Source organism: Lissotriton vulgaris, chromosome 1_1 (assembly GCF_964263255.1).
Source record: "Lissotriton vulgaris chromosome 1_1, aLisVul1.2, whole genome shotgun sequence".
Lineage (NCBI taxonomy): Eukaryota > Metazoa > Chordata > Amphibia > Caudata > Salamandridae > Lissotriton > Lissotriton vulgaris.
This window is the reverse complement of record NC_141685.1, coordinates 661845090-661870095: the sequence shown is the minus strand read 5'-3', so window position 1 is coordinate 661870095 and position 25006 is coordinate 661845090. Positions and strand designations below refer to the sequence as shown.

Below are 25006 nucleotides of genomic sequence, written 5' to 3'. Positions count from 1 at the left end.
TATCCAGTATAATATGTCTTTAACCATCATGTACATGGGTGAAAATATACACCACAGCGCCGGCGCTGAAAAAGCCATGAGTCACACATTGGGTCATGTGACCAAGACCCGTTGTGGTCAAAACACACCATCTGTTCGTTTTGTAGATTGAAATAAAGCAAACTATTTGATTCAGCTGGTCTGGAGTGGCTCGATTTTGCCATTAATTGTGGTGAAAAGATTTTGTCTGGAATATATATAACATGAGAGGCCAATGTTAATTTTGGAGAACCGTATCTATGCCATATTTGTAGTTATCCACTCAAACTGCATAATGAATCTCAACTAATTTACATGTTTATGCTGAGTAGCTGCCATGGATATATCCCTACTAAACCTATATTGGAAGCCACTAACATAAATTAACTTCATATATGTGACTTCTGTGTCAAGTGCCATATTGATATATATCATAGCTTTTACGAGCATGAGGCATTAGTTCAGTTCAATTTTGCTTACTGTGTGTGGTACTTACATTAAGTGCCATAAAAAATGCTTAACCGAGGCCTCTCTGAGGACATGTTATCTCATGTACATGTGTATGAACGTGAATGGTAAGTGGATTTCCCTTAAGGTATATAAACAAGCCAATTAAACTTCAAAGAGAGTTTTTTGCATTTTGAAATTGGTAACTTTAATTATGCGTGCACAATTTAATGACTGGAAAGAAATTGTTTGCCATAGAATTTAGTTTGTCGAGTGTATCCAACACATCACATGTACCTGCTGGATGTGTTCCATGACACCCTCATCCGTAATAAGGAACTCAAGAAGGGCAGCTAGCAGGAACCGTGAAATCGCTAATCTACAGAAGTGTCAGTCTATCTGTCTGACTCACTATATGTTCAAACAAGCTGCATTAATGCTTAAAAAAATGTGTTACTCTTTTTCAAACCTTCAATCAGCAACTACAATGGTCAGGCTTATATATTATTTGAATAAATAGGATATGTAATATTAGAACTTGAAATGTTGAGAGCTCCATTGTTGCATGACACAGAGGAGCCTTTTCCCTACCTCCTCCCTAGGTCAGAGTCACTTGAGCTTCAGAAGGAGGGAGGGGCAATGCTGCTCATCTCCTGGGTCTCCCTAGTTTGGCTGAACTGCAAAAATGCAATTCTGTCAAGTCGGGGAGAACAAGGGGCTGACTTCAGTGCCTTTTCACAGCTCTTGCTGTGAATGTTCAAAAGCTAAAATCCGTGGCTCTGCACATGGCTGTCAGCTATAGAATATTCACAGCAGGAGCTGTGAACAAAGGCCTCATGAAGCCTGAGGGGATTTTAACCCGCTCTGGCTCCATGAGGCCTTTGTTCTACTAATTTAAACATTCTGCCCTGATGAGGTGGAATGTTCTAATAGTTTTATAGCCCACCCTAGTTGGACTACACCGGCCATTAAAGGCCCTCCCCCTTGTTAAAAACACACGTTTTTTGGCTCAGGCCTTTAACAGTGGACCGGGCCTTTAAAGGCTGGTATAGCCCTCTACAGTGGGCCATAAAGCTATTTTAGAACTTTGGAATGTTGAAAGCTTTATTGAAGATAACAGAGTAGCTCAGGGCTAATAATCACTGGTACAGGACTTATGTTCTAACATTCCAATGTTTGTGTATTTGTCTCTCCTTTTTAATATAAAACATTCTACCCTCATTGGATGAAATGTTCTAATAGCCTAATAGACCTTCTGCCTTGATTGATACTGGCGGTAATGGTCCTTTCTCTTGTTGCAGGATCTCCCCTGATACTTGGGCCTTCAACTTGCATTCAGGGACTCTAACAAGTGGTATATCCCTTCACAACGAGCTAGAAGGTTATAATGTTGAGTTCAAGCTGTTCAAAATGTGCCATAGCGCATATGAATTACTCAGTTCTAGTATCAATATATATTAGGAATTCCACTGTATGTGGGTGATTGAAGCTAACTGGTCTTAAGCTCACCTGGGCACCTTTGTCGCCAGACGGACCTTCTTTTCCAGGATGACCCTAAGTCAAGAAGCACATTAAAATATGAGATCATTATGTGATAATTACCAGAAGAGTACATGCTTATAGAGTGACATTTGATCCACGGCAAAAAAAAAAATTCTTGTACACTGTATGGAAAGTCATGCTCTGCAGTCTAAGCACTTCCTGGAGAGGCATGCGAATGGGAAAAGTTTGCAATTACAACACAAGATAGAAATTAAAAAATAACCAAGCAAATAAACTGACACAAAAAAATACCCGGAGGCAAAATCAGAAATATTGTTTCGGAGGTGCAATGAAAACAGACTATTTTGGTATATATTTTATACAGCATTTATAAAGAGAGAAAGTAAGTAGGAATACAGTTTCTTAATGTATTCTGCGTCATACTTATTGCCACTTTCATTCCTTCAACAATCAGCCGAGAAAGCATGGTTACAAAGAATGTTAGAGTTTCTGAGGCATTGGAGCTCCCAAACGAGAGATTATTTAAAACAACTGTATGTGTTTGCATGCCCAACAAGTGTGCTCCAGATCTTTGGACTTAATGTTGACAATGCTAAGATGCCATCTTGAAATATCACTGTTAAATATAAAAACCCCACCAAGGGGTTTAAATGCCTAGACCACCTGTTCAACAACGTTTGAAATAATTGTCTCTTAGACATTCTTACTTGCTAAACGCCAAAATCTTAGATCAAATAACCATAACCTTCATGTTGGATCATCTTGTCATAACCTAGCCAATCCCGAACTAACCTTCTGTGAATCTAAGTTCCAGCCCTTCTTGCAGCTAGTACTTGTTCACTGCAACTCCCCACCACCAAGCATGAGGGCTACTGCCTCTCTTAAAGTCCAATACTATAATAAAACATGATCTATGGCAACTTGAAAGAGTGGAATGAACTCTTCACCACTACCCACAATTCTTGTAGAAAGGAAATGCTTCTGTTTAAATCTGTGTCTAAGTGAATGCCTTTTTATTTCACTGGCTCCATAAGCGAGTAACTCTGTGTGTTTATTCCATGACAGGATAATCTCCATGAGTATTTCGCAGTGTACCAAGTGCCCCTGTTTTAATCATATTCAGATGATTCCTTTCATGCCAACCTTAATTACAGTAGAACATGTAACTGAAGCCACACATTTGTAATTTTGGTGCACAGGGGCGTAGCTTCAAGAGGGGGGGGGGGGGGGGGGTTGGGTGTTACACCACCGTAATAATAAATATATTCTATAGTAAATAGTTGGGTACAGGTGCCTTAAGGCCGGCATGGTGAGGTGTTTGTAGATTTCACTTGGGATTTTTAATACAAGCAGATAAAAACACACACACACACACTCAAACACACTCTCTTGTCTCTGTTTCAAAGGTCTTAAAAACGGGTATTTTGCTAAATATTGAGTTATCAGAACCCCTCACAATCCGCACTCCTCTTCTTCCCTACTTCTCCTTCCCTCCTGTCCTGCTTCTCGTATTATGTATTTCATCTAGAGTGATTATTGGGAAATCTGAAGCTCAACCCCCCTCCCCCCCCCAATCTTACTGACAAAGCTACGCCCCTGTCAAGGGAAACAACAACAATCAACAACAATCAATGCCCGCTTTGAATACTCAAACCAGGCTGGACACATGCTGCACTGGTTTCTTTACTGCTCGACTGTACACAGGTTTAGTGCCTCGTTGTTCATGGTAATTATTGAAATACGTTTGAAGTATAAATCATGACCAACATATGTACAAGGTTATTAAAATGAAATGAAAGAGTCTAAAAAGGAGCCAGCTGAACATCTAATTCTATTTAACTGATAATGTCTGAGAAACCGACACTTAAAAGCTTCATTGCCTTTGAGAAGTAGTAACTAGCAGAAATAAAGACATATCAGATTGCATTTGTACATCAAAACTCTTCATTAGAGGGTGTTTGTGAACTATGTTACAGTCCCTCAGCGCCTGACATAAACAAAATCCTCTTCTGCAGAATTTAAAACATGGTCCCTTGTACCACCTGGGTGGGTTGGTATGCCTGATGTTATGCCATGGTCAATGTCTGCTAAATAAGGCCCATTAAGACATTTCCTAAATGCTTTGCGTTTAAATGAATGCATCAAGTGCTGAATTTAATGTTTGGAAAATATACAATCAGACTGGGAGGCGCAGTGACCCTGGAGGGTCGGCGGCTAACTTCCCCCTCCACCCCGTAGACGGCACCCAATGAGCACAACAGGGGCGTAGAGGCCAAACCAGGCGCTGCAAACACCACAAAAGTCTTGGGGCCTTATTTATGAGAAATGACGCATCGCTGCGTGAAAGCAGCAATGCGTCACTTCTCAGTGCGCCCTCCTTGCGTCATGATTGATGCATCTTATTTATAATATGATGCATCATGGCACAAGGAGTTACAGATACGTCAGTATTTCTGACGTATCTGTAGGCGCAAAAGTGACGCATTGCTGGAGTGTGTCACAAAAGTGACACAACACCAGCAATGTGTACTTTCATATGGGCAAGTCCTATGTTGTTAGTGCCTGCATCAGTCTTACGCCTGCCATGAAGCAGGCGTAAGATTTTGACGCATTAGCGGCCAAGAAATGGCACCGTGAAATCTTATAGATTTCACTGAGTCACTTTAATTACCCTTTCTTGCGTCAAAACGCCCCCTTGGAAACATTATACCTGGCGCAGGTATAATGTGGCGCAGGGGTTTACAAAGTGACGCATCTACCTAGATGCGTCACTTTGTAAATATGGTGCAACAAGGTGCATTTTTTACGCCACTGGTGCGTCACAAAAAGTGACGCACCAGCGGCATAAAAGTTATGCACAGCCTCATAAATGAGGCCCTGGGTGTCAATTATTGAAAGAAAAGCAAATGGTGGGTGGGCACGTCAATTCACATAAACTTTCTTGGAAAAAAGAATGCATATTGACACAGCCCCATCGATACATAATGTCCTCCTGATAAGTTATCAGATATGCTCTTGATCATGGTCATTGAGGATTGGTTCATTAATATATTCACTGACTGCTGACTGCTGACCAAGAATGTACTTGCCATCAGTTGTCATTTCAAATTGTACATATGTGAAGCTACTTACAGGGGGACCATCAGATCCGGCAAGTCCAGGAAGTCCAGATTTTCCGTTTGGACCCTGAAAATACATAATAATATTGAAAAACATTTAGAAATGGCTTTGTGTTGTTAATTATTAATCCAATAAAAGGCAACATAATACAGCTACCCCCAGGACATGTTCTTTCATCCCTAATAGCGATACTAATTCAGGAGACGGCAGTGACAGATGGCATGTTCTCTGAAAATACACATAAAAGCACTGTTTGCATTATAAATGTGAAATTACATAATATTACAAGGATTTCCTGTAGTTCTGAATTGGAGAAAAAAACTTTAGTTCCAGAAGGGGAATGTCGGACTATGCAGTGAATTAAATAAGACACTTTATTGGTATTTATTGGTCACCTTATTTGCAGCTGCCCAGTCTTTACATGTATTTTTGCAGATAGGGAAGGATATGTAAAATGGAATCTTTACAGCAAATAAAATCTAATTTGATGATCTGCTATAATTGATTCTAGTTTGGCGTGATTTCATATTTCATCTTATTACATTCTGATCTCGTATTTCTACTACTGACAGCTCTCTTTGCTCTCCAAACCTTCAATTTGGCCAACTTTATCTTCTTTTTCCCTCTCTCATTGTCTGCTTTCTACCTTTAACATTATGGTCTTTCTTCCTACTCTTAAGTTAGTACATCCACCTGCCCATGTTTATACCATCCTCATTCTCCCTCCTGTGGTCCTCAAATCCCATTGTATCTCTGATTTATTTTTCCTTGTACATATAGCCAACATTTTCTCCAGCTCTTTCCCTTTTTGATCCACCTACTCACTCCATGAAGCATTTTAGAATACCATAAATCCTTCTTTCTACATCTTACCATGTCTACTGGACTACATTTCAAAATGTTACTTTGCAGTATTGTGTCAGCAATCCTGCTTTCCAATAGCTTTCCTTGTTCCATCCCTTGCTGCTGCTATCCACCCTATCTCTTAACTTTACAATCAGAACATCTTAAGTGACTGGTTCATTTCCAGATGTTCTCGCTCATTACACTTCCCACTCAAGCCTGATTTTCATTGTGCTCACTTCAAAGTGACTATTGTTCAATTTTCATAACATTTTAGTGATTTGTTATTCTATGCAAACATTATTCATTTTAATTATGCCCTCAACCTCATTCAACTTATCAGCATTGCTGATCCCCAAATCCACATTGAAGTTCTATAATTACTCTGTCCTTAAGTAAATGTTTTTGTTTATACTCCTAACATTTATTCATATTATTCATATACTTGTTTTGCTCGTTATGTCTGCTTTTCCAAAGGAGCTCATGATCTCTGTTTTATCATTGACCAATGCCCCATATAGCCTACGCAAATTTATTCTCTACCTCTACATATCTTGGATGCAACACTATGAATTTTAAAATGTTTCCATTCTTCAATGTATATGCCAGCAAATTCTTCATTCACATTGTTTATTACCTCCTTGTCTTTTTAACATTATCCATCAAATTCTTTATTCACGTTGTTCATTATCTCTTTACTTGTCTATTGACCACTAGTCGACTAAAGGGCATCAACTACCACGAAACTGACCTTGGGTTGCTTGTGTTCCAGGTCAGAGAGAACCTGGCTTGGCAGGTCAAGCTGGACTGTTCTATTAAAGCAGGACCAAGGCTGATTTGCATAAAGGTGGATCTAAACTGAGGTGGCATTGTGAATAAAAAAATAAAAAATGTTGAGCTACTATGCGGCTCTGAGTACTTACCAGTTACTGAGAGTAATTCAAGCAAACATTGATTGCTTTTTTGGTTACTTCAGTGCAATTCCTTAGGAATGATGGGTATGCCTTGACAGAGTTCCATGCTCACATTGCCCCCGAAACCAAGGTGCACCCGCCTGAAAAGTCTCAACTAAGGAGAAACCCATCTTATGTTGATGAGCTCTGACTCATCGAGGTCCTGGATTGCCAGTTCCAGCTGGACTATTCCTGCTGCTGTAGGACCACATATGATTTGCATATGGCTGGGACTAATGTGAGTTGGCATTGTGGGCAAAAAAGATGGTCTGGAATGTGGCCCAGAGTAATTACTAGTGGCTGAGATTATTTCAAGCATTCCATCCATCACTTCTCGGTTTCATTTATTGACCATAGTTTGTTTCTGTTTAATGGTCCACAACTTCTATATCTGCCTCTCTCCGTTGGGTCCTCATTTCTTTATGCTTCGCTTTCTATGTAAATGCAATGTCTCTAAATCAACTATTGTATTTGTTCCCTTCTTTCTCTGGCTTCCAGTCAGCCTTTTACTAAATATACACTTTGATATTTCCTGAATTCACTCCCCCTGAAATGTGCTCCTATTTATTTCATTACAACTTTAAATCTCACTTGGAACTCTTTATCCTTGATGATGCCTACACCACCTACTAATCCCCCAAACCATGCATTTCTTTGTTATTTGCCTAGCATGTACTTCTTGTAATTTGTACATTGCTTTGATAACATCAGAATACAAATCCAAGTAACAAAGTTAGTAAAGCTATTGTCCTGCACAAAATGTTATCCACCCAGTACACTTTAAAAATATGTATACATTGGTAAGTAGTGTCATATACTAGTTCTCTGAAGGCCACCTGGGAAGCAGAGAGTGGTTTGTCTGAAAATTGCCTGACTATATCCAAGAATTCATTGATCAAGACTGTAATCAATTGGCACATTTAGAGTCAGTGGTGTAGTGAACCCCCTGCTTTCACAGCTTAAGTGGGGGTGATGGTGGCCCATAATTATTTGCAAGCTTTGTATGTCTGTAACTGCAGGCAGTTGCCCTTAAAAAACAATGTAGGGGAAACTGTAACAGAGAAGGAAAGGAGAAAACGAGGCCCAAACGAGGAAATTATGAGGAAAAAAGAGGAAAATAGTTTGCAGAGGCATAGCTTCCAATGGGGCAGATGTTGCAGTGCCACTGAGGCCCAGAGGCCTAAGCGACCCACTGAACTCTGATTGATGCTGTATTTTATCATTTAAATAAAAGCAGGTCCATTTTCCCCATAAAATAAGGGCCACAATACACTGTATATTCTACTGAGGCTGTGAGAGAGGGAGGGCTGGAAGAAAGAGTGAAAAGAGCGACAAATAAAAAGAAGAAAAAACTTACAAGAAGGAAGACCAATATGCATGAAAAGATGCATGCAAGGGTGAAAGGACTAATGGTTGTAAACTCAAAACAATATTTGCATGGGTGGGTGAAAAAAAGACTGGAATGATGAAAGGCTGGATCAATGAGTGGATGGATAAATGGAGGTCTAGATGGATGGGCGAATTAATTAAAGTAGGGTGAAATGAATGATGAATAAAAAATATGTATGTATGGATGGATGAATAAGTGGAAGTGGAAGGACAGAATGATTGACGGAAGACAGTAATGATGAAAGATGAATAGACAGAATGGTAATGAAATGGCAAAAGGATATCTGTATGGAAACATGAAAAGATTGATAGATGCATGGATGCATGAACATCTTGGCATGAACATCTTCAAGAATGGAGAGATAGTTGGATGGAAGGTGGGATGAAGGGAGCTTATCTAGACTGGGCACGGCTTACTTGCTTTGATGATCTGATGGGACTTGAGGCAATGAGCATGGTATTTCAAATGTCTGGCTTCTTCATTGTTTGGAGTAATAAACTCTAAGAATACGTTCTTCTCTCCTGCACTAAGGCTACTGAATAGAGATTTAGGGAACATGACAAATGGTTGGCGCAGTAAGGGACGACAGAAGACCATGTGGCATATAGAGGGATCCAACATGAAATCAGTAAAGATGTAATGTAAGATTGGACGCATTACTCTTCTGCTAAAGAGAATTTGGCAGTAACACTGCTACCTTTTTTAAATTCTTCAAAAATCTAATAGGACTTTGTAATAGTCCTGCTGCATTTCAATTGTGTGAGAAAAGGCCAACAAATCACGGACATGCTTTAGCCAGATAACTTTGTTCTTTATGGACCAAAAATCAACTCAGCTCTGGGCAAAGCTATAGATCAAGAATCGTCTTCTTAGCCCTCTTCATCAACAGTTTAAACTGATTTTTCTCACTGGATTTCTCACTATTTTAGCCAACTTTTAGCCGCTATTTTAGAACTATTTTAGAACTTTTTTAGAACTATTTTAGAACTTGTCTTTGCCCCCCTATTTGTATCCAAAGGTTTGTGCAGCATAGTTATTAGTCAAAGCCTAAGAATAGGTGTGGCTGCTACAGTGATAGAACATTTGTGGATACTTATGTGGAATGGCTCAACTTACAATCCTAGGGTTCAACACATTATTAATCTTTAGCTTGCTTTACAGTAATTAACAGGTTTGTGGATAGATGATAGAACTGTCATTGCTAGATGATGTTTGCATCATCTTTAGGAAATCTGCTTTCTTTATACATGCCAATCTGTCACGGTCATGGCCATGAACATGAAGGGGCAGATGTAAGAAATAGGTATATATACATATACGTTCAGACAGAGGACCGTGGTTGGTACTTATTTTATGTTATAGCTACCTTCATAGTGTGTAGACATCAGCTATTGGTGAAAATACTTTTCGTTGTCTAAGGCCTTTTAGGGAAGTTTAAGGATTTGATAATCTTCTCTGTGAATAAGCAAAGCCAGTAGAAAATTCGACCTGCACCCCACCAGATTTATACATTTCTATACGATGCCCCCAGTTGGTTGTTCCATTTCTTCGCCTATCTTCAATACCTTTATCCATCCACTTGCTGGAGTACTTTTTTGCCATAATCTGAATTTTTAGGGATATGCCAATGGCATAAAACTGGAGATCCATCTGGAAAGGGGAAGACATGTTTGTCCATAATTGATTGGTTGAAATACACTTGTCGATGCATTGAAATGGTTATAAACCACATTTCTGATTTAGAGGTGTGATAGCCCCATGGGAACATATCAAACTGTACTGCAGCTCTGAGTGCGTGTCCATTCACTACACTTGTCACTAGAAATCTATGGGTTGGATTGTATTACAAGTTGAACTACAAGGAATACACTTTTGACTTTGTAAAGTTCAATAAAGGTAAACTTAAGTATAAGAATTTCATCCGCAAAGGGCACACTCCATAATTTTCTAACTTTTGACTATTGCTTTTAGGTTGATCCTACTAGCTGTTTGGTTGAAAAAGACCTGTGTGAGCTTACCAAGAACTTTATTACTCTCATTTCCTTGCTAATTTTGTGATGGCTTTCCTTGTCCATCTTGTGTTTATCCATTCCCTCCTGCACAGCCACCTTAACTTTTGTCCTTCAAATGCACACTTTTAGTGAACTACATTTTTCTTTTTGGTTAAGGACTCATGAGAGTGCATATGTTTTCCAGCTCTCTCCCCTTGTTGACCTCTTACATGTGTGTTGCTTGCTCCTAAGTACTCTCTCCCTATCTCTATGCTTCACCTTGGCACGACCCTCGTCTTCTTCACTTTAGCTCACTGGTGTGTTTTTCTCCCTCCATCCCCTCATGCTCTGGGATTTTTCTACATTGTATACCTCTGCACTCACCCACGAGTAACTGTGCTCATTTCATACTCAGTGGGTCTTTTTCTTTAAAGGTTAGCTTCCTGGAGTGTAATTTCAGAATATACTGGACTTTTAATGTAGATTAGTGAGGCTAGCTGGCTTTCTAAGATGAGGGATTAGGGTTTGGAAACTGATCTCATTTCTCAATAAGACTAATTTTCTGTCATGTAGGATTTTGCTGCTAGGAACTTTGTTATACAACTTAAGATGATTTCCCAGAGCAGGAAATACATCAAACATTGTATAAAGTGGATGTGGGCAGTACTTATAGAACAGTTTGACTGTAAATGGCAACAACATTCTTGTTTTTACACATGTTGAACTTCTCCCATGTGTGATTAACTTCCCATTTCACTGAATCTTAAGAAAAAGAGTGCCTGCTACTGAAAATATTCCATTCTTGAATGTTGGAGGGCATACTGGTGGGCTGGCCATCTTGAATGTCTGTGCCCAAGAACACAGTCAGGTGTTGTGCTAAGACAATCTTCTTCAGAGCATGTCTGAAAGCTCCTGAAATTCTGGGAAACTTAGATGGTCCAGTTCCACAGGAAACAACTGACCAACTGAAAGATTTCACTCTTAACCTATGATTAGGAAAGTAGTTGCTCCCATGCCAAAATACAACAGACAGGACAAATTATATGAGAAAGCAAATCCATCTAATTGTGTAAATTCAAAGTTTGTGAAGGGCATAACTTTACTCTTGTAAATTAATTTTTATGAGCATGTGAATTCAACCCAAGTGCAAAAATGCCTTTTGGAATCAGTCCCTATGACATTAATGAAATGATCTCACATTCTGAATCCGAAGGCCCTGATAATTTTGGAAAGAGGAGAGTAACATCAAGGATACGGTGATATTAAGTTTTTCTTTTTATGCATGCGTTTTATAGTATAGTCAATCCAGAGCCTTTTTCACCAACTGAGATGATGTGGGCTGGTTTCTTATCATTGTTATCGGGACCTATTGTCTACATCTTATTAGCGAACTCAAACTATAATCCATTTTGATACATTGGCCTTGAAGAGGGGACTCTATGATGAAGCATGCACCTTTCGGTGAGTGAGGGTTCTCGTCTTTACACAGTAGTGCTCCACAGTCCCTTTTCTACTCCCCCCTTTTCCCCACCCTCGTACATAGTGTGAGTTTAAGTATAGTGGAATAGTACATTTGGATTGGGTGGCTGTAACTCCGACCAGAACCCCCTTGTGTGAGATATGATACATTGGCCCTGCCATCCCTCACTTTACACAGGTGACCAGTGGCAATTTTCTTGAGTTTCAAGTTTCACTAAATGTGGTAAAGTTCAAGGGCCCAGTTTTCGAAAGACGTGATATTTTTACGCCCACTGTTATACTTGTAAGTTTGGAGTAAATGTACTGGGATTTTTAAAACACTTTAAAAGTTTCATGAATATATCTATAAAGTTGCGAAAGTCACAGCTTCCCATGAGTCCTTGCTTGCACTAACATTGACCTAAATGTAAATGTATCAGGTGTAAATTATGTATGTATAAATGCATACAGATGTGCATTTGCACTTCAAATCTTTTTGCTGCTTTATTCCTATGTAAGAACACAAATTCCCATAGAGAAAATCCCTCCCTTATACCCACACTAATTTTCGGAGCTCTACCTTTCCAAGGCATTCCCTCCATGAAATGTCCACTCCTCTCCCTACCTGATTGACTAATGCTTAAAATGTCACTACACTTTTGTTATGTCACATGCGAGTAAATCAATTTCTGAGTGAAACCTCGCATTTTGTAAATTTACACAGGTAAAGTGTAGTCTATTCGTTCAACTTGGGTGCACAAATGACTGTAAGAATTGGACTCGAGGTGGCCTATACTTGGAATAGAGTAACTTCAGTCATAAAAGTCGAGGCAACTCTAAGGGGGAATTAAGCTGATGTTTCTTAACCCTTAAAGCTGTAGGTGATACAACACAATAACATTTGAAAGACCCCTGTGGAGGCAGTCAGTCTGTTTGCACATTTTTGCTGTACCTTAGTTACGACATGTTTATCAAAGCCAAAGAAATTGTATAGTATTCTCCTTGCTGAAAACAAAAGCCAAAAATAATATTGAACCTTTGTTTTTGTTTCAAGAAGAATGACCAAAGTTTTGTCTGCTCTCTCGTGAAGACGTTTTTGCAGATTTCAACCGCCCCAAAGCTTTGAATGAACCCCTAAAAAAAAATATATATATATATGGTCGGACTGGTGTAAATTGAAAAACCTGCACTATCTATGGGTCCTGCCTCGTCATTCAAGACATCAATTTGTTTGTGACGTGTGTGCTTACCGAATATATATATATATATATGTATATGTATATGTATATATATATATATATATATATGTATATGTATATGTATATATATATATATATATATATATATATATATATATATATATATATATATATATATATAGTAGCAAAAGAGTGTGTGTCTGTCAAAATGTGCTCTCTGAGAGATGGGTCATACTTTGTGAGTGACTCCATCTAAGCCAAGTGGGACTGGGCAGTCGTTGTGAACATGAGCTGAACTAAACAGAGTTGACTTTAATAATTACTGACAGCTGAAAGGTATGATTGATCGAGGAATGTGAGGCACATATTTAACCATCGTACAGCATCGGCCCAGGAGGGAAGAAGAGCTCGGCTATAAAAGCGCTCAGTCTTCGTATTCCCCTGGAGCCAAAATATATGAAGCATCAGGAAAAGAAAGTATGCGCTCAAAGGGGCAGTGGAATGAACTACTCGGAAAGGAAACCGCCAACACTAAGATGATTGAACCGTAGTTTGTAAAAAGCACGTCTCTGCTCACCCCAAAGACCGTGGAAGATGGAGGATAGTGCATTATTAATGTACTGAGTACTGGAAAGAAATAGAAAAAGAAAGAAATATATGGTGCTAGAAGAAAGGAAAGGTAAATACTGAAACGCAGAAAGATTGAAAAAACAAAATGAAGGAGAAGGAAAGCTGGAGAAATGCACAGGGAAATATACGATTAACCAAGCAAGATGTGATGAATGGAGAGAGGCATGCACAGGAAAACAGAAGAGAGGGATGATGAATAAAGAGAAAAGTACACAGGAAGAGAGAAGAACGGAATGAGTACAGAGAGGCAAAATGAGATGATATGTATGAGGAGAGGCAAGAAAATCAAATCCTTTCATGTGAAAACGTGTTATTCCACGAAAGCATATTTAATACGCTTCTCTTCCTGCAATGTATTTTTGGGGTCAATGTTGCCTCTCTGAATTTTCATGCGGCATGTATTGATAATCCTACAGTCATGAGCACTTCTCTGATCTATGCTACAGTAAGAAATGCATCTCCCTATTTGAAAGCAAAGAGGGTGCATTAACGGAACACCAAAGGGGCACTGCACTCAGTATGAATACATTGTACGTATAGCTTACTTTTTCACCAGGTGGACCAATGGAGCCTTGAGGACCAGGGAGCCCCTGATAGGAAAAAAAACAATACATTAAAATAAGCAGCCAACAGTGTACTTGCACGTTACATAATTACAATGAACCCTAACTCTAACATCACTTGCCCTGCAATAAACTGACAGTAAGTACCAACATCTGCATGTTGATCCCCATTACTTGGGATAAATTCTGATTGGGTATGGGTGAAATACCCTCGCAGGAAGCAAAACCCCAGAATTTTGGCTGCTTTTTTTCATCACAAAGTGGAATTGGGACTGATCTGCTGCTCCATGGGCAGCAAAAAACACAAAAACCATGGTTGCTAAATGCATCTGGGAAAATACATAGCAGAGCTCATCATAGTGCACTTGAAGGCAACTTCCTCAGCAGGCAAGTCTGTGATTATTGCCTGCCTGCAGCAACCCCCTGCCAGGCAGGTGCCATACTCAAGCTTCCCTACTTGAAGGCAACTTCCCCAGCAGGCAAGTCTGTGAGCATCGCCTGCCTCAGCAAACCCCTGTCAGGCAGGTGCCACACTCAAGCTTCCCTACTTGAAGGCAGCTTCCCCAGCAGGCAAGTCTGTGAGCATCGCCTGCCTCAGCAAACCCCTGTCAGGCAGGTGCCACACTCAAGCTTCCCTACTGGGAAGATGACTTCCTCAGCAGGCAAGTCTGTGATCATTGCCTGCCTGCAGCAAACCCCTGTAAGGCAGATGCCGCACTCAAGCTTCCCTGCTTGAAGGCAGCTTCCCCAGCAGGCAAGTCTCTGAGCATTGCCTGCCTCAGCAAACCCCTGTCAGGCAGGTTCCACACTCAAGCTTCCCTACTGGGAAGGTAACTTCCCCAGCAGGCAAATCTGTGAGCATTGCCTGCCTCAGCAAACCCCTGTCAGGCAAGTGCCACACTCAAGCTTCCCTACTGGGAAGGTAACTTCCCCAGCAGGCAAATCTGTGAGCATTGCCTGCCTCAGCAAACCCCTGTCAGGCAAGTGCCACACTCAAGCTTCCCTACTGGGAAGGTAACTTCCCCAGCAGGCAAATCTGTGAGCATTGCCTGCCTCAGCAAACCCCTGTCAGGCAAGTGCCACACTCAAGCTTCCCTACTGGGAAGGTAACTTCCCCAGCAGGCAAATCTGTGAGCATTGCCTGCCTCAGCAAACCCCTGTCAGGCAAGTGCCACACTCAAGCTTCCCTACTGGGAAGGTAACTTCCCCAGCAGGCAAATCTGTGAGCATTGCCTGCCTCAGCAAACCCCTGTCAGGCAGGTGCCACACTCAAGCTTCCCTACTTGAAGGCAGCTTCCCCAGCAGGCAAGTCTGTGAGCATCGCCTGCCTCAGCAAACCCCTGTCAGGCAGGTGCCACACTCAAGCTACCGTACTGGAAGGGTTCCTTTGTAGAGCAGTGGCATAGCTGGGGAGGGCACGCGGCCTCCCACCCCTCCGCTCTTACCTGCGCCCATTGTGGGGCAGTAAAGGCAGGAATCGCCAGCACTCCCCCATTCCCCTGGATTTACATGCAGCTGCCGCAGCCAGCAAACGCAGGGATCGGCCCGGGCAGCTAAAGGTCTAGCTATGCCACTGTTGAAGAGCAGTGTCAAGGGAAAGACATTGTAGTGAACGTATTGTGATTGCTATTATGTAATTCAAGGGCCTGTCTGTGACAGAGCTGGGTTGCACAAGAATTCCTCAATTCTTACATTCTTTAATGTCTCAAATGAAGAATTCGTGTTTTGCAGCACTTTTCTTCTGCATTCCTCCTTTTTTCCCACCCCAGAGAGGTGGATTTGAAAACAACGCAATACCTTGCATCTGCTTACTTTCTTGGGGAAAAAGGGCATTTCACCTATCCCCTAATGCCGACCCCTGCAGCGTTGTATTTTGTCGGATGCGATAAATATTCTACCCTCTTCCGGGCATAACAAAAGCTAGTAATGAGAACCTCGAACATACCCTTGTATTGTATTCATTAAACCTGAATTTCGTTACCAATTGTGCACACATGTACCAAACAAAATAACACATACTTTTTATGGTTAGAAAAGCAAAAATGGATTATTCTTACTTGTGGGCCTGGAATTCCTTGTTGGCCAGATGGCCCAGGTTCACCTTGAGGGCCCTAGGGTGAAAAACAGGGATATTATTGGACACATATCTCCCAAAATACAAAAGTTTCACTTGTCATGCCTACTACACTTACATTCAGATTTCCAACCATGTGAAGTGCTTACGTTTGTGGGATCTAGGAATAGGAAGCCCTTCATTGCTATTAACCCCTTCGCTGCGGCGGCTATTCTGCCGCAGCGCTAAGGGGGTGGTGGGGCTGCGCGGCGCTCCTGTGCCAGTGGCGGAACCGCTCCGTCACGGCCCGCGGGTGAGCTGTGCTTGTGATGGAATGGTTCCGTCCCAGCCCCGCCCACTCTTTAGAACGTCAGCGCAGGTACGGAATTCGCGCCGCGCAGGCGCGGGAGCGGGCCGTGGCAGAACCGTTCCGTCACCAGCACAGCCCACCCAAGGCTCGTGACGGAACGGTTCCGTCACAAGCATGGGAGGGGTTATTGTTGAATTTTTTAGTGTATTGTAGGTCCAGAATGCATCCCATTAAGTGAACAATAATGAATAATCAGTTGTCTCTTCCTGAACTGGGCAAAGCACTGCAGTGCGCGACACGTTGGCTCAGACGTATATACTATGCTCTTCTCTACCTCTCTCGCTACGTAGAGGAGCAAAAACTGAACCATCAATCAAGTTTTCATGTTGATGTGTTTTTTCACCCCACAAAAGTGGATGTGCTCTCACCATAAATGAGCTTTGTATTGTGTAGTGCTAAACCCTTCTTAGACTATAAAGAAGGAGACAAGAGGGCCCAAATTTGCTAAGATTTTGTGTCAGGATTACGGGTTTTTTTTGGGGCACTGACCCGATGCAAAATCTATTTTGATATTAACTAAGTCACACGAAGCTCAATATGTGTGGCTTTGCATGGATTTGTAAAAAAAAAAAAAAAGTAATACAACATAGCACTTAAATGCAATGCAACTTGCGCCACGGAGGCGTTGCATGGGTGGAGCATGTGTGATACCGTGCATCCACCCATGTATTCTGATGCAAACTCATATTTACTAAAGTCAGTAAATATGGGTCTCTGGGCACAATAGTGCGCCGACCCGAGGATGGCTTAATGAGGAGAATATATATCTTTATTTCTTCTATTTTCTTCCTCTTTGCATGTGTGCTGCACTCTGCAGAATATATACCAAGAGGAATAAGCCTCGAAGACCTCTGAGAATAGTTTTAGTGCAGTAAGACATCCATTCCCGCACAAAAAATATTATGACCATAACAGAAGCATCCTTGTGACAAGACGCAAGGGTGCCTGCCTTAGAGCTAGGGGAGCACAAGTGTGCCAGCGCTAAGAGACAGCAGAACGGCCAATATCTTTGTAAATATGGTGCAGTTCAGCGCTCTCTTTTTCACGCAACGCAGCACAACGATTTCCCTCGCTGCACTGCGTTGCATGAAATGTTAATAAATCTGGGCCCACATTTACCTGAAATTAATTAATTCATTCATTCAATAAACTTTATTTCGGTTAGTTTTAACCATAAAAGTACATAAAATATACATTAAATTACACATATGATAGATTTACTCATGGGCGATTTTCATCATGCAGACATTTTTAGGGCAGGCTGTCTCTCGAGAACAAATCTCTCGCAGACCTCGCCTGCTCGCCTCTGCACCTTTCTTAGCGTTTCACAAGGTTGCTTTTTTGGGCAAGCTCTGTTGATGACATCACCAGAGAGCCCTTCTTTGTAGATACAGAGCTGCACAATTGAGCACCTTTCGCGCAACACAGCACTAGATTCTATCTCAGCCCTAAGCACATTTTATGAAATCTCAGCCTCTAGTTCAACACAATTTATGTAGTACACTTTGTATGTTTTTATTTTTCTTCTACGTGCCATGTTTCCTTTGGGTCCGGGTTGGCCATCTACTCCAGCGACACCCTTAATTAAAAGACATGAAAACAAAAGCATGAGTTAGTCCAAATGTTTAATAAAATATTAAATAAAGAAAATTCTCAAGTGTGCCCTCAAGCAATACATACAGGTTGGCCACTAGGGCCGGGCGATCCTCTTGGTCCAAGCAATCCTCTTTGACCCTGAAACAAAAAGAAAGTTTCAAAGTTAAAATACTTTAAACAATCACACAATGTCCCTGAAGAAAGTATGGAAACGTGTGTTTGAATTAAGCAATCAAGACGTCAAACTGCATTGGTATTCATACAAAAATGCTGTTCTTGAAGATCTAACGTTTCCTACATACAGGAGGGTGGGGGGCGAGGGGGAGGTTGTAGACTATGCTTTAGGGAGCTGTGTACGTAAGACATGGTTCACGAACGAGCCATGAAGTCTGACTTAATAGCTTGACAGATGCCAAAGCACAGATTGTATTCTAATATAAAATTTGCTCTAGGCAAAATGTATCAAACAATGAGTCTAAATTAAATTTAAAAGGAGCCGTGAAGTCAATATTAAAACCTTTTTTACATTGGACATTTTTTTTATTTTGATCTCTTTGTATTATTTTGCAGATATCTCCACCCCATGGGCATAAGAAGTATTACATACAAACAACTCTGGAGAAACACATTTTTCTCACACTGCTTCCTCGCATATGATCTTGAAAAGGGGAGAAAATAAATGAAACATTATCAACCGCTGAAAAATAAATATGCCTTTTGGCCAGCCATACCGACCCGTCTAGATGTTATTCCACGGGAGGCAATACTTAGTTAATCTCACACAGTAAAATGGAGGTGTTTGATCAAAGTGCAATTGTTTTCTGATTTTTTTTTTACATAGTGCTAATTATCCGAATTCTCGAGGCGCTCTATTTACAGATGTTTCTAATAACCCCAGCCCCCTTACGGTGTGTTTTTGATCCAGTCGCTAGTGTGAAATCGGATGTAAACGGGTAGTTGTGCCTCTTTCACACTAGCCCCTCTTAAGTGATTAAAATGTACTCTTGTGACTTTGTGAAAAACACAAAAGGCTCTGCCTGCCAGTAAGTGAAAATCCAAATAAGGACACTGTGTATGAAAGAGGTCAGAACAGGCGAAATATCGTGTGTGCATGCTTTGCCTCATTATTGTGCAAATAGGTAAACATAGGAGGCTAACAGCACCAGAAAACCGGTAGAAAGTTTAACTGCGACCGGGTGCTCTTGTGGACCAAATTGAGACCTAGATGAGAATGACCCCTTTAGAGATATGCATTTTATCAGCCTTGCAATGATGAAAGTCTGTGATAGCGCTGCAGGCTTTTGAAATGGCAATCTATGGTCTCTCCACAGCTCAATGCATCAGAGGCACTAACCCGCTGAGATCCCTTACAAAGACATGCTAGTTTATGGTAAACAAATTGCAGTAATTCCTGTTCAAATCAGAAAAAAACTAAGTTGTATGCAAAGTAAAAACACAACAGTTATATTTTTCTAAATAATCGAGTGGTCGTCATGATATGGGGAGGTTAAGTTAATTGCAGTGAATGGGATGTGTTTCATTTAGAGGAGGTGTGTTTTCCTTCCTTATTATTAGATTTCACGCCTTTCACAAAAAAGGAGCAATTATCAGGATGGCAGCCAAAACACTGTACTGTATCCTGATGCAGTGCACTATATTTTAGTTTGCTTTCACTTAAGAAAAAATATTGATCAGTTTCCTGCTCTTTTCTAGTATAAATAACTATAATTGCATGTATTTGTGATAGTTTAACGTTTGTGCACATTTCTAAAATGTATACAGACCAGCAGTCGTGAGATACATTTGGTGAAATGAAAAATGCTACATTTCTATCCTGCTTTTTCCTTCAAATAAGCCACAGATTATTTAGTAATAAAGACAGGATTATTGATGTCAAAATGATAGAGTGTGCTAATCGGTCCAATTTCCTAAAAAGTAGCATTGGTGCTGAAACCAACAACATCATTAAACAACAAGGGATGTAAACGAAAAGTGCAGGTTAGGAGTGATGTAAATTACTAGTCATCGTGGGAAACTATCAAGCCCCGGTAAGATGTAAGGGAAGGTTTCATAAACTACCAATTTGAGTTTTACTGCTGTTTTTGCAGGTTTGTTTTTACAGGGAAGAGAGTGCTCTGCAGGGTAATAACTTTAGTTTTACTGTAGTCATCATAGATAACACTATGTGCCTGCCTATGAATCAAGAACCAAAACAAGGGAGACCCTACTCACACGGAACCAGGGTGAGTATTATATGAACGGAAACAGTGGCTCCTGTGCAAGAAATATATGTGAAAATAATACTTATATGCACAATCGCAATGTAGATAAGGGTTAGGTTGATGTCCAAAGGTGAAAAACCATATACAACTTAGTATTTGGTATGAACAATAGTTGTGTATGTAAATATAAAGGTCATTTTCTTCAAATCAACAGTGCAATGTGTCCCCAGTGAACATGGAACCCAGAGAAATGAGTGACATATTCTAGACATATACATTTGGTTTCCAACAAATTGTTAAAATCGACCATCAGATTAAATTTGTAATACAGAGAGCATACTTATATAATAATGGGCCATAGTGAATGGTTCGCTTTGCTTTTGTCAATGACGTTTCGACCCCTAAAGGAATGAGGGGTCTCTTCATGACCTAATGGTATATGGACATCTGAGATGGAGGATAGTCTGACGCTAGAAAGGGAGTGCACCTCGGGGTAGTGAAAAAGTGTAAAAATAGGTTACTCACATGGGACCCAGACGGGCACCCAGCGAGGGAAAGGGAGGCTGACAGGGAGGCTGAGGCACTGGGTTGTGCTGCTGAATGAACAGAGGAATGGAGACACAACAGTCTGTGCATACCAGTATGGCCTCAAGCGAGAAGGATATATGGCATCAGCGTATCCAGAAAAAATGTGTGTGCTTCATATTACAGAAGCAGAAAACGGGGTCAGAGTCATGACAATCCGTGTGTCTGTCTGATTAATCAGGATTGATAAACCATGAACGTGTGCAGCCTCTACACTACTGGGAAGAACCGCGTGTGTCAGTATCCCATGGTACAATGAGGTGTACCAGGGGATAATGACTCATGCAGTTCCTCCCAGACGCATAGCGGCTGCACGCTTTCATGGTTTCTCAAAGCACACACATTCTTTCTGGAAATGAGAGGTCAGGAGTGTGCTCCCTCCCTGTTTCACATTCTTTCTGGAAATGCTGATGCCATATATCCTTGTTGCTGGAGGACGTACTGGTATACATGGATTGTCCTGTCTCCATTCCTCTGCTCATTCAGCAGCACAACCCGGTGCCTTAGACTCCGTTCCCCGACTGGGTCCCATGTGAGTAACCCATTTTTACACTTTTTCACTACCCCGAGTTGCACACCCTTAACGTTGTCAGACTATCCTCCATCTCAGATTTCACTATACTATTAGGTCCTGAAGAGACCCCTCATTCCTTTTGGGATCGAAACGCCATTGACAGAAGCAAAGCAAACCATCCACTAGCACCTACTATTGTATAAGAACTCTCTCTGTATTACGAATTTCTTTTGATGGTCGACTTTAACTAGTTGTTGGAAACCAAATGTATATGTCATGAATATGTCACTAATTTCTCTAGGGTCCATTTTCACTGGGGACACATTGCACTGTTGATTTGAAGAAAATTACTTTTATATTAACATAATCAACTATTGTTCCATCAATTACTGAGTTGTATATGGTTTTTCTCCTTTGGACATCAACCTAACCCTTATCTACATTGCGATTGCACATATAAGTATTATTATCACATATATTTCTTCTACAGGAACCACTGTTTCTGTTCTTGTGACTATGAATCAGGCACAGCAGAATTCCTTCCTGGAACTCTGCATCACCTGATCATTCCTAGTGTAGCGTTCCGCGAGCAGGAGGGACATAGAGCCCAATCTTACCAGATGGTAATCCCGGCTAGTTAAAATGCATGAGACTTTGGCTGTCCAGAAAACAGGCCTCGACCTCTCCTCCACCTCATTTCTTTTCTCTGTCAAAGCATGCTTTGGAAAAGGGAATATTGTGTGCAGTAACTGTATATTCCCCTTTTGGGGCAGTTTAACTCATAATATTTGTAAACATGTGCACCTTTACCAGTCAGAAACGTAATTAAGGCCACCTGAAATCTTCAGAACTGTTAATTCCTCACTTGTGTTCAGGGCCTATGTATTACACATGGACGAGCCTGCTACTCGATTTGATAGGCTCAACAGCACAAAACATACCAATAGTTTTGAATTGTGCCCAAGTAGGTTAAAATCCACACTGACATAACAGCTGAGGAGCCTTGTGTGTTAGGATTACAATTACAAAATCAACAGTGGCTAATTTCTCCACTGAAATGAATAAAAACCCAATCAGTATTTAAACCAACACTTGTTGAAAAGAATCACAGAATTCACAATTTGGGTGGAAAGGACCAGAATGTGAGGTAATACGACACCCACTGGCATAACAGAACTTGAGGGGGTCCCCATACAAAGTACACGGAGGGGGACCCCTGGTCCACCACCTACCACTTTTGAAGAAGAAGGCTCCTGGAGCTCGGGCCCCTTCATAGCGCAGGGACAGTGGAGGGCCTATGCTACGCTACTGACGTCATTTCCATTGAACACATTTTATGAAGTGAAACCTGGTGGAATGTGGGATCACTGACAGTAACCAAAGTATCATTTGGGCAGAATGTCATGCCAAAATATCGAGAAGGTTCGTGCAAATAGGTAAGTATAGATTTACTGTTCTTAACTCCACAGCTATGTATACCTTGAAGATATGTATTTCAAGGTAGATACATGTGGAGTTATACATAGTAAGACTTTCCTTACCTATAGAAACTTACCTTCGTGATATTTTCGTTCTTGATATTATTGTATTGAATTACAGTCCTCGATATTCTTGACACAACATTTTGTCCACACAATCATTTTTTTCCCAATGTGTTTTGCGGGCAGCTGATGGGAGGGAGGTTTGCCCCCCCCCCACCAGGGTATATTGGGGGAATGGTTCAGTCCGTTTCTAGGTGGGTTATTTTGGGATGCATGTTTCTGCTATAACTTTGGGCTACTTGTGCCCCATATGTGCTGCCATTTTCCCCCTTTATCCACTCCATTTTTGGTGCGGTCCCTCGGCGGCGGTACAGTTTACCAAATTACTTTATCCTAGTTTTTTTTCTGTTCATGTCAATTTTTTTCCATTTGTTCTCGGCTAACTTGGTTTGTTTTGTGGTGTGCAGGTTTTTGTTGTTCTTGGGCCGTCAAGTTGATATGATCATAGAGCAAGGTTATTGCTTTCACATCGGTGAGTAGGACACTTTGGGGGTGTCAACCAAAAGTTACCTTTTGATAAAACAAGAAAAACAATGATGTTGTGGAATGTACATACTTTGATCTTGCTATAGATTAGGTTAAGTGGTAGGAGAAGTAAAGGGAAACATATCAAATAGCAGGGTAGGATTTAGGAAGTTGTAGGATATAGATTTTAAAGGGGGTGGGTACTTTAGGGGTGGGGGTTGAGTGATTTTAGGAATATTCTGTATAGTGCGGTTTAGTTTTATGAAGGCAAAGGCCTAAGATTTATGGTAAGAGGTTAAGTGTTTTTTCACTGTACATTAACAAGAGTAATCACGTCTCTTCACTGCTGCGCACATGTCAAAATGATATTTTTTTCAAAGCAAGCCACAGACGTCATGTTTTACGATCGACAGTTTTATAAAAGCACAGTAAGGCAATAAAATAGCTTAAACAGGTGGACTATTTTGCCAAGAAGAGAGTTTACTACATATATCATCTCCTAAAGCATGCCAGGATCTGCAGAAATGAAATAAAATCTGGAATGTTCTAAACGCTCTTTCTTTTATTCACAACTCAGAGCCGCGGCTTGATGTGTGAAAACATATATATCATCGTGTGTCTCTAGCCACGAGCCATAAACCAGCACCAAAAGTCATTCGATGGGGTTTAGGCTCGAAGTGGAGGCAAGAGGGTTTTTTTTCTTTCCGTTTAGGCCCTTTTGTGAAAATCTGTGTGTGCAGGGTCAGTGCTCTGTGCTTACATTACAGAGGTTGCACATTCCTGGAAAAAGTCAGGAGGGAATGGCATGCTGCGTGTGACTATTGACAGGAAATGTGATTTATCGACTGCAGAGGTCATAGATGAACTGATAAAATGGGTGACCTTGGGCAAGTCACTCTATGGTCTCACGAAAATCAATCAAAACGCTCTATAAAAAGATTTTGTCAGAAGCTCGCAAAGACACTCCTAACAGTCATTTGATGGGCAAAAAAAAGTTTAAAATGGAAAATCCCCAAAATAACGCCACATCGAAGGAAAGTGTAAGTAATCTGCAATGTTTTCAGGGGTAAAATATATCATTACAATGTGTGATCTCTTTCCCAGCCCCAGACAAACTGCAGTATAAATTCTCATGCAACAAACACACTGTAAACATAAAAGTTCTACTTACAGGCTCACCGGGGAGACCTCTGGGCCCAACTTCTCCGTCTTCTCCCTGTTAAGCGAAGCAAGAAGAAAGGAAAGCTGTTCTTGTAAAAACAAGCGTTTCTCAGAAGCAAAGCACATTTATACACTCAAACAGAAGCTAGGAAGTTGAAAAGTAATTGTTAACATACCCTTCCTCCGTCCTCGCCCGGTGCGCCAGGGGGACCAGATGGGCCTAGTTCTCCCTGCACAAAAGACAAAAGCGTGGTTTTAAAATCAGGCGGGGAGCTCGCGTCACAGATAGGTTAGCAGGCGGTGAGCTCAACAGTCAGAGAGCTGCAGTGCAAGTCTGTGTTAGGAAACATCAAGCAGACCTGCTTTTTGTTCACGATGATTAAA

At 41.0% G+C, this 25006-nt stretch overlaps 1 protein-coding gene across 4 annotated transcripts in view; it reads right to left on the bottom strand.

Moving 5' to 3' along the window:
- The window catches only part of COL11A1 (collagen type XI alpha 1 chain), a 393450-nt gene that overhangs the window by 174511 nt on the left and 193933 nt on the right, over positions 1–25006 (bottom strand). For all 4 annotated transcript variants that reach the window (XM_086954309.1, XM_086954306.1, XM_086954313.1 and 1 more), the window contains 8 exons: positions 24799–24852; positions 24633–24677; positions 18219–18272; positions 18073–18117; positions 16173–16226; positions 14098–14142; positions 5101–5154; positions 1975–2019 (listed from right to left, as the gene is read on the bottom strand). In XM_086954309.1, the coding sequence (XP_086810435.1) occupies positions 1975–2019; positions 5101–5154; positions 14098–14142; positions 16173–16226; positions 18073–18117; positions 18219–18272; positions 24633–24677; positions 24799–24852 (396 nt within the window). The remainder of the gene's footprint in view (positions 1–1974; positions 2020–5100; positions 5155–14097; positions 14143–16172; positions 16227–18072; positions 18118–18218; positions 18273–24632; positions 24678–24798; positions 24853–25006) is intronic.